This window comes from Condylura cristata, unplaced genomic scaffold (genome assembly GCF_000260355.1).
Source record: "Condylura cristata isolate star-nosed mole 26May11 unplaced genomic scaffold, ConCri1.0 scaffold00003, whole genome shotgun sequence".
Taxonomy (NCBI): domain Eukaryota; kingdom Metazoa; phylum Chordata; class Mammalia; order Eulipotyphla; family Talpidae; genus Condylura; species Condylura cristata.
The window spans coordinates 32,117,401-32,130,290 of record NW_004567104.1 but is presented as its reverse complement, the minus strand read 5'-3'; the positions used below and the strand labels follow the sequence as shown (position 1 = coordinate 32,130,290).

The following is a 12,890-nucleotide window of genomic DNA, read 5'->3' as shown; positions in this document are numbered from 1 at the left end:
TTTATGGGGTGGAGTGGGGATTGGGATCAAAAGCGGGGGGTCTGGGGAGGAAGTACACAGGACTATGGTGATGGCACACGGGTGAACTGGTGATAGGAAATCCACGGGGATTACGACTGAGAAAAAAGGCACAAAATGATGTAAAATAAACTATTATAATAAAAAAAATTGTCATTTTTTTTTAATAAAGGCCTTTTTCTTTTTTTTTTTTTTTTTAAAGATTTATTTATTTATTCGTACAGAACTGGGGTACAAGCCAGAGATGTGGAGGGTGAGAGGATTCACCAGAGACAGAGTGGGAAGCAGAACAGAGAGACCAATGAATTACACTGCTGAGGGGAGCAGCGGGCGGGTCAGGAGAGGTCTGCCTCGCCATGTGGTCGCCTCCGGGGCAGGCGGGAATCGAACTCATGCGGAAGTGGCTTTAGCTTCTCAGTGCAGTGCTTTAACCCCCTGCGCCACCAGGGAGGGCCGGCCTTTTCTTTCTTAAGAGTAGCAAAAACTGAGAAGAAGCTACAGAGATTCCCATATATCTCCTACCCCAGCTTATGCACCTCAACATCACCTACCTGTGTGCTACATTTGTTAGAACTGCTGAGCCTATATTGCCACATCATTATCACTCAAAGCCAGTTTGCCTTAGGGTTCACTACTGCTGTTGTATATTCTTTGGGCTGGAGCAAATGTATAGAGACATGCATTTACCATTTAGTATCATAGGGTAGTTTTGTTGCCCTAGAAATCCTCTGTACTTTGCGTATTCATCCTTCAGCTTCATTTTTATCTGAGGTAAAACAAGTGCAACAAAAAGCCAGAAGAGTTTTGCAGCTCTTAAGAGGAAAAAGAACGCAAGCAGTTTTGGAGACCTCAGCCATAGTTCATGGATATCATGTGATTTGGCTACAGTGAATCCCAATTTCTGTCTTTCAATTCAAAATTCTAGGTAGAAAAAAATATCTGACCAGCTCAAGTGAGGCCAGTTGTGCACCACCACATCCTCTCGAATAGCTAACCATGACCCGAGAAGGTAGAGTAAGGGAGTGGAGAACAACTGCTGTCAGTTTAGCTGAGGGGATAAAACTTTCAGACGATAAAATCTGAGGGGGGCAGTTCAACAAGACATGTCTCTTTGCTCAAATTGTGGAGAGGTCCGGAATTAATTTACAAATATCTGTTTAATTTTGAAAATTACCATACACATACACATACATATGTGTGATTCCATTTTTGCTTAAAATTTACCTACATATCCTTTGGTGATGGCACACGGGTGATTTGGTGATGGGAAGCCCAAGGGGATTACAACTGAGATGGAAAAATGCACAAAATGATGGGAAAATAAACTATTTTATTATTTAAAAAAAAAAATTACCTACATATCACCGAGCCTTAAAGGATAGGCACCAAAATGCCAACACTGGTTAGCTTTAGGTAGTAAGCATATGACAAAAACGTATTTTCTTTGTTAAACTTACTGGTCTTTTCCATGGTAAAAGTGAAAACACCTTTCTCCTCTGTCTGGCTTCCGTGAGAAGGGTTTTCTCTAATATTCTGGTCTCCCTCTACCTGTTAATCACTTTACCTCAGGAAAGGAAGGATGACTCATCTGAGCAGTGAATTTGGGAAGAATAAATGGAGCGTGTTCAACTCAGATCTACCCAGGGCTTCCACAAAGGACCCCAGGTTCACTGGTTTCCTCCACACCTCCCTGGCTGCTGCTGCTGGGGGCAGAGTGGGTGGTGAGTCTAATTCTGGACTTCAGTTAGCAAAACTGTTTGACTTACGCACTAATGCAGTCTCCAGCTAGGCTTTTATCGCTAATAATGGTGGATTTTTAGGATTCTTATGCAACTCCCTTGAGTTCTTTCACAATGTTCAGAACTTAAGCCAGGAAAAGAGAACTGTTTATGTGGATGCCTCAAAGACTCCAGTTCAAACTTGATTTCAAAATTCTTTTACAACCATTTTTTAAGGAGGAAATAGGTGAAATTTCCTTCATGGTTACTTTTTTAATCATTTAATTATACCCTCCTTTCTATATTCAGCTCTCTATTATTTCATTATTTTCTTAATTTTCATATTATGTGAAATATTAAGTCTGGGGTTAAAAAAAAATCTAACCTAGCCTATTCATTGCAGATAATAAACAGAGGCCCAGAGAGGCAAAATGGTAAAAGCAAGTCTTTGTGTGCCAATTTCTTGTCTTTGGTGTTTTTACATGTACTGTGACAGTGCTTAAGTATAATTCGATTTTTACTTCTATAACATTTCTGCCAGTTCTTCTACAGTAATCTTTCACCCATCAACTAATTACACCAACACATATCTCCCATGTTCTTTCTGCAGGACATGCTGTGAAGTCCTGAGGTTCTCTCTGGCTTCTGCTCTGACATGGACTTTATCTTATCCTGTGACTGGGTTGTCCAGCTCTTGTCCACTAGGTCATGAGTGGCTGGTTTGTCCTTTAGTCTGTTTAAGTCAGTCTTGTACAGATAACAAATTGTTGGATTCATTCTTTAAGTCAGTGCCCACCAATATACTCTTTTATTTTGCTAAAACGAAAGTTCTATTTGCATAAACATTACAAACATGCATTTGTACCAACCGATCATCCCACAAGTTTATTCTTCCTGTTCCTATTTCTTTTTTCAATCTAGCAGGATTTCTACATCAGATGTAAAATGCTGTATTTTAAGACAAAAGAAAACCTAACCTCCTATTTTCTTCCTTTTTCAAGAAACTTTTAAATATTTTCCTCATTTACTTTTTGCCTTTTTAAATATTGTATCATATATTTATTATAACTTTTTTATTTTAAGGTTCAGGGAATGATACATAAATGTACATTAAGGTATATCAAGTAAAAAATAAAAATTCCCTTCTATTCTCCCTGAAATATCATGCACCTCCACAGAGGTAAGCAATAGTAATAGCTTGATATGTCTCCTTTCCAATATCTGCAATTTGCTTATTTTCTATTGCTCAAAGCATCAACATATTTTAACATTATTCTACCTGTGCCATCTGAATTAAGAAATTTACAAACTCTTTGAGTGACACAATATTTACTTCGTTAAGTTTGTCTCATTTTGCTTAGCCTTTCTCCTTCCCACTTCATTCCGGCCTGGTGAAATAGGGAATATCTTGTGAAATTGCACAGAGAAACCTGGCGATGTATATATACCCTGGAACTAAAGCCATGCTAGCCAGTGCAGTAGCTACTAACTATATGCACCTTCTTCTGTTTAAATTAAAAATAAGTAAAAACGTTCTGAATTCCGCTGCCACATTTCAAAGCCTCAGCAGCCACCTGTGTTTAGCAGCTACAACCCTCCAGACAGCAGAGATTTGGAACATTAACCGCTGCAGAAAGCCATACTGGAAAAGTGCTGGCCTGAAAACGTGGTTACTTTCTTTCTTTATGTAAGAGGTAAGTACCTTTTGACAAGATTCTTTCAAAGTTGCATTACTTTTGTAGGTGTTCTTAAAATGTCTCCAACTGTAGGAAGCTGCATGTTCTGTTATCCAGGAATCTAATGCTCGCATCAGGTGAATTTTTTTATTCTTTAAAGTTCAAGATCCCAAGTTGTCTTACTGTTGTATTTTAAGATTGCTTTCTGCTGAAAGTTGCTTATCTTTATTTAAAATGTAACAAATAGCTACACAGGAAGGGAAAGGATTTGTTTCTTGAAAAAACAGCAATTACTAAACTCTCCATAGTCATACTGAGATGGACTTTTAATTCAAAAGAATTTCTAGAATCTTCCTATTTGTAAGTTATACATTCCAACCTTTTCCATTCCTGGTAGCATTACTTTTTCACAGGCTGAATATCCTCAGACTGTTTCCTGGATATATCCATTGTATTGCATCATTATTAATTTTCTGTGTTTCACTACTGTTCTGTGCTCTTGTATTGCTGTTGTTTAGCTAATCATTAATTCATCTTTATCAAAACACAATTATCCCTGATGTGCTTAGCACTACATGTTTTGCCATGTTCTCACATTTCAAATAGTGAACTATGAATATTTCCAATGGCTTCTGCTCTGTAATCTATTTCAGCTGAGGCTCTAACTGGGAATTCCTGCCTTTCGTGAACGTTCAGAATCACCTTCTTTTCTGCACTGTGGCCTTCTTCCTGCCCTGTACTGTCACCCTAGATATTTTTAGTTCACTGGTTCTTTTTTAATTTCAGTACATTCCTTTCTACAGCCATTAGCTATCTTAGTTCTCTGAATACCATATCAATTTGCTTCTATTTGCTTCAATCGTCAAGCAGTGAGGCCTGTGTGGGAGGCTTCCTTTCCCACAGGCTCCCTTTTCCCTTCCAGTGTTGTGACACTTATTAATTATACCCAAGTTCTATTTTCCCTCTGATATTCACATTGTTTTTGAAGCTGGTTTGACTGGGTTTGTTGTCATTCCTGTTAGTTAGATATCTCCAATGTGACATGTTTTGTTAGCTGTTCAAAAATCTCTTTTAGAGATCTGTTTTCTCAAAATGAGTGTTCAGAACAAAAGTGGTCTACAATGTGCTATAGCCTGTGTTTCTTAAGTTCCTTTTGAAAATTACTGTTACTGGCAAATCAGCATGCTTCCACAAGGGGAAAAAGTATTCCAGATGAAGGTTAAATCCCCTGACAAGCTCCCAAAAGCCCAAAACTTGTTCTGTATGCCCAATATCACAGAAGCTAACCACTTAGTATCTCTGTGTAGGAAAAAAAATCATCCAGTGATTAAGACAAAAGAGAAAAACTGGCAGGGAGACAACATAGGCACTCTTTCTTTCTTAAGGACACTATAAACTCGTTAGATTTTGCTGTTTCCTGTGTTTTAGAGAAATCCCTGAAATCAATTTCCTGAATATTTCCCTCACAGGTTTGAGGAGAGCTGTGAGAAGGGCATGCAGTTTCATCAGAATGCAGAGGTGGGTTTTGGAAATGGCGTGGGGTTAGAAGATGCAATCAGATCCAGCTTTCATATTTTCTCCAGACCAGTTCTATGACTTCAGACCCAGCCCAAATGAACTCTAGAAAAAGATCACAAATGAGACTGGTCACTTTTTCTGTCTTTTTGTCTATAAGGGAGTTCTAAGCAAGAAGGACCTGAAAGCGATGGAAGACAAGGGAGTTCGTGTGGTCCCATTCCCAAATGGACAGTGTAGGTAAATATGTAGAACGGTGTCTAAATATGTAGGTCTGTGTCAGTATCAACAATTCAGGTCTCTGAGAGGAGCCCTTCACGCACTGGAACCCTTGTTACCCAATCGCAAGTATCTGAAAGATCGATAATTTGTCTTATGTTAACAAAACATATTTTGAAATCCAAATTCTCTCAGAAATAATTTTTAAATACCATGATGTAGCATCAATCAATGGATTTCTAACCCTTAACTCAATTCTAACAAAGCTAGATAGTTTGTTCTTATTAATGAATATCATGGATCCCAAAAAGAATACAATAAAAAGAAAACATATCAACAGCTCATTCTAGATGAATGGGATTTAACGGAAGTGAGATAAATTCACATACCACAAAATTTACATATTTAAAGTATACTATTAAAGTATACAGTTCAATAGTTTTCAGAATGGTCACAAGGTTGAGCAGCCAATATCTACATATCTAATTCAGGGGTATTTTTATCTCTTAAAAAGAATTCTTGTATCCATAGCAGTCACTGCCTATTCCAGACCCTACCACACTCCCACGTCCCTGGCAACCGCAAATCTACTTTCTAGCTCTATGGATTTGCCTGTCCTAGGCATTCCTCCTTTGTGTCCTTATGCTATACCCTCTGTACTGTTCGAGTTGGTTAAGGAAGTTTCTGGGGTCATATAATATGTGACATTTTATGCCTGGTCTCTTTCACATAACATATTTTTAAGCTTCACCAACGTTATAGCATGTACCTATAATTCTACACTGACTTTATCCATGAATGGCATCTTTAAATACACTTTTGCTGTGGTGGTGGAGTATGAGTGAGTTGGTGATAGATGCTCTACGGGGGTAATACCTACTGAGGATAACCCAATGTTACCGCACTTGATTTTTAAAAATTAAAAAATATGGGCCCTCCCTGGTGGCGCAACGGGTTAAAGCACAGCACTAAGAAGCTAAAGCCACTTCTGCATGAGTTCAATCCCTGCCAGCCCCGGAGGTGACCACATGGCGCGGCAGACTTCTCCTGACCCGCCCGCTGCTCCCCTCAGCAGTGTACTTCATTGATCTGCCTGTTCTGCTCCCCACTCTGTCTCTGGTGAAGCCTCTCACCATCCCTGCACCTCTGGCCTGTACCCCAGTTCTGTATGTATAAATAAACAAATCTTTTAAAAAAATTAGAAAATATATTCTTTTTTAGCTATATTAGCTACTTATGTCAATTAATAATCAGGATTACTCAACATTCAACCCAAAACACACTCCACACACACACTGACCTCTTGGCTCACATGACTATATTTTACTTTCTATAAAATTTATTATTCATTTTATTTTTATAAAATCATCTCACATACTAGCATCTTCATCATATTGCTTCTGAGTACTTGTGCTTTTCACCCAACACCACTAAGATTCTAAAAAATTTACTTTCCCTCCAACTTGTTAGTGGCTGATGTGGCTTTGTTCCTATCTCCTGGTGATCGGTGCAAGAGTAAGCCCTGAGCAAGCTGGCAAATTAGGCCCTTCACTGAGATTGTGGGATTGGGAGTAAGATTTTGTTTCCAATTAGCTGCTCTGTTGACTGCAAGAACAGCTATTCCAGAAGCTTTGGGCTATTATTATTACCTGCCATGTAGCCTTAAAAAAAAAAAAAAAAAACAAGAAAACCACTATGCAAGAAGAGAAGAAAGAATCAGAGATAAAGGAGTAAACAGCAGAGACAAGAGCTGGAGCACGAACCCCTAGTTTCCCCGGCTGCCCCAGTCCTCGGCTCCTGGGCACCTTAGGGGCTCAGCTGCACTCACGCTTGCTGCTTCCCTGGGGTCTCCTGTCCACTTATGCCACCCCACTGTCTAAGGTGGTTAAGGTGGTTAAGGAGCTTTCTGTAATCTCCAGTTGAGTCCCAACACAATCATCTCATCAATACAATTTTAGCTCTTTATTAGCAAAAATTCAACCTCTACAGCACCCATTTCAGTGACTTAAACTTTTTAAATTATTACCTGTGGAAACTAATTTAGAATAGTCTATAAAAAATACTCCATTTATGATCTGTGTCTATTTTATACACAAAAGCTATATTACTGTAGTATTATAAACTTCATATACTTTTGCAGCCATTTTGCAAAAAGTTATATAACTTCCTCAGAAATGAACTGGTTTTCTGTATTATACTACTACATGTAGTAGTATAATATATATGCACTTGCTTGGTAAATGTTTTTAAAAACTTTTAAAAAGCAAAGTGTGTGGGCTTCCCTGGTGGCACAGGGGTTAATCTCAGTGTTATCAAGCTATCGCCAGCCACTGCAACATTAGTTTGATCCCCAGCCAGAGAGGTGACCCACATGGCATGACGCAAACCTCTCCTGTCTCGCCCACTGCTCTGTTCAGCAGTATATTTCAGTAGATCTGCCTGTTCTGTTCCCTACCCTGCCTCACTCCCCGCACCTCTGGCTTACACCCCAGTTCTTGTATGTGGGAAAAAAAAAAAAAGGAAAGTTATGTTTTCTAAGAACAAATAATTCCTTTTTAAGCAAAATCCCATAGAACCTACCAAAGATTAGTGTTTAGTATATAGAAATATAAGTGATAGCTGACATTACTCAGTAGGTTCATTTTTTTCTCCTCCTGCAAAGAAGCTATAGTGTCAAGCACTAATAATTCCCATAAAGAAAACTTAGATGTAACTAAATAATACTATGCACATGTAATTATTCTACAAGGCAGGTCAGGTAGGCAAGGAAATTGGCCTTAACTGCTAACTTACAAAATGCAGTTTTAGTTGCTCTAAGGCTCTAGACTGAGGGGCTAGTCTACCTACTGCTGACATGGCTGACATCTATAGAGCTAATTCCCAGCATATTCCTGGCATTCATCAATTCATTTTGCAGAGTCCTTTCCCCAAAATCAAATCCAGGATTTGTCACCTAATTGGTTCTTAGAGGGGATAACAGAAATAAAGTCAAAACTCCAAAACATTTTCTTAAATCCCTATTAAAAATTCAATGGGGATAAACAGGCTAATCCTCCAAAGTCTAAGGTCTGGTTTCTGAGTGGATTTTGTATCATACTATTTTATGCCACTGTCTTCCCTCAGTATACTTAAAACTTTTAAATATAGCTCTAATACTTCAGAGTCTTATAGACTTTTAAGTTATTGATGTATTCCAATTGAGTACAGTTTCTTACTATATTAAACAGTGTGGCATTTTCTGATGGTCTTGTTCCTACCTATTCTTGTTTCTCTGGAGCTTGTGAGAACTGTGTTAGCCAAAGCTGAGCAGCAAATACTAGTACTTATTTGCTATTGCCACTTTCCAAAAAAAATCAAGTTCTAAGTTTTAAAAAAATGGCATACACTAGGACTTGTTTGTTTCACCAGCCTCAAAAGACGAATGTAATAAGGGGTTTGAAGATCTATTCTAATCATTTTACAAATGAGAAAAAGAGGTGAATAAGATATAAATGACCTGCCTACATTCAGAGAGTAAGCTGGAAAAACCAGCATACCTGAAATAAGGGTACTCAGGATTCCATTTGAAAGCATGATACAATCTACATAAAAGGTGTGACTAGAAAAGGTTTTAAAAACTTTCTACTGAGAAAAAAGAACAAAATTAAATTTTTCTGCTTTTAAAAGTAATAGTGAAAGGTTAACGTGTCACATCTCATTTCATGGAGGTAAATGATTTAAAAAAAAGAAATCCTTCCAAATGTCATGGTGGGCTTGGCCTGAAGGGTAAGTAACATAAGACTGAAACCTGTTCTTCTCTGTAACTTTAAGGTTTTTCACCATAATGAACTATGGCACTACTGATTTTACATGCCTGAAGCTTTTATATGTCTTCACTTCCATTTTTTATCACCAAGTCTGTAGTCCCTTGGCAAAGGATGGGCATGTGTCACAGACCTGACTAGCCAAGTATATCTCGCATAACCAGCAAGAGCAGTATATCTCAGTAAGGCCAACTGAAATCCTGCTCTAAAACTGACACAGATGCAGAGAAAATTCAGCCCCCTTTCCTGTTTCCCAACACACAGAAGGCATTCTGCAGGAAAGCCTGAGACAGACATTCCGAGGGAAAGAGACAGACTCAAGATGCAAAGAGCTTGTCAGTGTCACAGCCTTGGCTATCATTCTCGAGCTGGTTCCTTTGATTTTGTGATTTCTAAATTTCTATAACTTGTCAGTTATAGAAGGCAATAAGTTGCCTTTTTTTTTTGCTTATAATTGTTTGAATTAGATTTCTGGATATATGTTATTCTTTTTTTTTTTTTAAAGATGTATTTATTTATTCGTACAGAACTGGGGTACAGGCCAGAGTGAGAGTATTCACCAGAGACAGAGTGGGGAGCAGAACAGGCAGATCGAAGTACACTTGATGAAGTACACTGCTGAGGGGAGCAGCGGGCGGGTCAGGAGAGGTCTGCCACACCATGTGGATCTCCTCTGGAGCAGGCGGGGATCGAACTCATGCAAAAGTGGTTTAAGCTTCTCAGTGCTGTGCTCCCACCCGCTGTGCCACCAGGGAGGGCCGATATATGTTATTCTTAAAGCAGGAAATTAATAAACTTTGGTTTAAAAATTTTTTTTGAACCTGTATGCCTTCTGACAGCCTCTACTTTTTCTTTTTATGGATCACAACTGACACCCTACACCCATCAACTTCATTATTTTCATTACATGCCTGGTTCATCAAAGTATATGCATTTGCTAATGCTTCCCTAGGATGTCCCTAGAATTTTTAAAATCCTAACAGTAACTTGTATAACTTGAATTCCAATAGAAGTTGAATGTAAAATGATTCCAAGTAATACAAGTAAAGTGGGATTTTACTTTAACCAGAAAGTGAAAGATAATTTAGGTATCAACATTATAGACAGGTATAGGCAACATCATAGGCAAGTTATGAGGCAAGGTTTCAAAATTTCAAACAAATACAACACAGATATGGGTACTTCAGTACATTCAGTAGCATGTTTTTATCTTATAACACTAGAAATCATGTGTAACAACAAAATATCAGGACCTACCTCCAATAAGGCTCCAGTTTGGAAAAACTTCAAAGGCTTTTCAATTGAATAGTAAAGACTATGATAGCTGCCCTTAGCCAGGTATGCTCTAACCAGACCAACTGCTATAACAAGCCACCTAAGAAAAAGAGAAAAGAAAGCAATCAGGGGAAAATCAAGAAAAGATAAATAGGGTTTTAGGTAATAAGATGTGGCAACAGCAGATATTGCTAAAGGTAACCTCAAGAATCAGCGGTCGGATTTATCCACTCCAGCTCTTAGACACCAAGCTGCAATGCACAGAAATGTTGCACCACAATCGCACCCTACCAAGAGTACTGTGCCACCTTACCCATCTGGAACTTTGCTTTTTGGCAACGGTGCCTATTGAAAACAAGGCCAAAAAGAAGGGACTAAGCTAAATTAGTCCTTGGACAGTTAAATTTGGTTTCAGAAAGCCTAAGAGGAAACAAAATATTTAAGGAAAATTTTAAATGGCCTCTGAAGTCAAAGGGTCTGTCATAATAACAGGGTAGACAGATTATTAAAACTACTTTCGTAAGTTACTTCATGGGATTGTATACATACCTTACACATCTATCCTTTTAAAAGTGCAAATGACATAAGAATAAAAGGTTAAAAATAAAGAATAAGTGGGTTTTCAGCAGAACTTCCCAAAATCAATTCAGAAAAGAGCCAAATCAATACAAAACACAAATAGGGACGCACTTAGGCAAATGGCTGTGAACGAAGTATATTTCTGTTCTATGTGACCACTGCTATCTCTAGAAACTATTAAACAAAGACATCAAGAGTTTGCAAAAGAAGAAAAGTATTTCTTATAGGTATTTGAGCAATCTAGGAAAAATTTTACTTTACTCTCACAAATCCAATTTTTCTTCCTGGTTTAAGACACCACTCCTTATCCTCTGCTTCATTCTCCCTGTTCATCAGCCAGGAATAGATTTTCTTCTTTCCCAATGTATCTTAAAATCATTCTCCAGACCAATGTTCTCATCAATGCCCTTACTAAGACACGAATTTTACATATAAAATCTTTCTGGTCCTCCCTGGTGGTGCAGTGGGTTAAAGCACAGCACTGAGAAGCTAAAGCCACTTCCGCATGAGTTCGATTCCGCCTGCCCCGGAGGAGACCACATGGCGCAGCAGACCTCTCCTGACCCGCCCGCTGCTCCCCTCAGCAGTGTACTTCATCCATCTGCCCGTTCTGCTCCCCACTCTGTCTCTGGTGAAGCCTCTCGATGCCCCTGCACCTCTGGCCTGTACCCCAGTTCTGTATGCATAAATAAATAAATCTTAAAAAAAAATCTCTCTCTCTTGCTAAATAATGTTCTTTTGAAAATCACTGTGACAATTTGTGATGAAGAAAACCTGCCTGGGTACTGTTTCTTCACCAGCTGGTGCATCAAGAGAAATAGGTTCTAGATTCAGATCTAGATCTATTTACTGATAAGTTCTGTGAACTCCACCAAGTCACAACTCAGATGCTAGGTTTCAGCATTGGCTATTTCTGATACCAGCACTAAGGCCTATGATGCCCCCAAGAGAAATTTTTTGTGAAAAATGCAAGGTGTTGAAATGTAACATGACATTAGCACTGATGGGGGGGAGGTGATATGGGGAGAACAGAGATGCTTGTATCAGCATCTGAAGAGCACACAGGAAAGGAAGGGTGAGAGGGAAGGTTTTCACTGGATGCCTTTGTGTTTATTTTAAATTCTGCACCTTGCCAATGTATTACCTATTTAAAAGTAAAAAATGAATGTTCATTATAGTTTTTTCAACTTTTCGGCATGCTTGAAAATTTTCTTGGGAAAACGTTGTACAAATTAACATTTTAAAATGCACAGCAAATGGACTGATCCTATAATCCTCCTCATCAAAACCATGGGAATCAAAAAATTGCAGCGCTGTAAGAACCTGGCCACCGAACTTAACTCATTAGTTTCACAGATGGAAAAAAGGAGCCGAAGAGAAATAAAATGATTTATCCAAGGTCGCACAGACAGTGCCAGAAGCGCTGTGACCATGGAAGGTCTGAAATGAGGGAGAACCAGTGGTGGTGATAAAACTGGTTTTCCAGGTCTACTGTCCTCCCCAAAAACTCTGCCTTTCCACCGCCCGGCGTGTTCACCCCAACCCATCCTAAAAAGTCTAAACTCAAAGCACAGCTCTGTTCATGCCACGTTCAAAAACTTAGAACGCGTTTCCTTTACATTTCTGATTAAAGCTCTGCCTGGATTTTGAAAACAGCCGCTTAAATAAATGGTCAGCTTCAGCAGCGCCCACTGCCCCGGGTGGCAACAGCTAGGCGTTCTCCACCAGCCGCCGGGGCGCTCCTCCGCGCTGCAGGATCGCCCCGCGCACCGCCCCCCAGACCCGCACCCTCGGTCCTCACAAGGCCCCCCTGCTAGCACCCCGGCAACCTTCCCCCGACTCCCTTAGTGCGACGTGTTCGAGGCGCACCCGGTGCCTGCCTGGGAACTTGCCCGGCCCCCCGCCCAGACGGGAGTCCCAGGCGGGCACCGGGCCGACGCGGCTGCCCTCTGCACCCAGGACCGTGGACCCGGACGGCGCCCGGGGGACTCAGCCCCGGCAGGTCTGCTGCCTTGGGAATCTGGGGCGCTGGAGTCCAGGGGGCGCCCGGGGGACTCAGCCCCACCTGGGCTTGCTCCCTTGGCCTG

The 12,890-nt window shown here is 39.9% G+C and overlaps 1 protein-coding gene across 1 annotated transcript in view; it reads right to left on the bottom strand.

The window, feature by feature from the left end:
- The window catches only part of HACD2 (3-hydroxyacyl-CoA dehydratase 2), a 76,305-nt gene that overhangs the window by 63,084 nt on the left and 331 nt on the right, over window positions 1-12,890 (bottom strand). Inside the window, exon 2 of the mRNA XM_004675156.2 lies at window positions 10,207-10,324. Within this exon, the coding sequence (XP_004675213.1) occupies window positions 10,207-10,324 (118 nt within the window). The remainder of the gene's footprint in view (window positions 1-10,206; window positions 10,325-12,890) is intronic.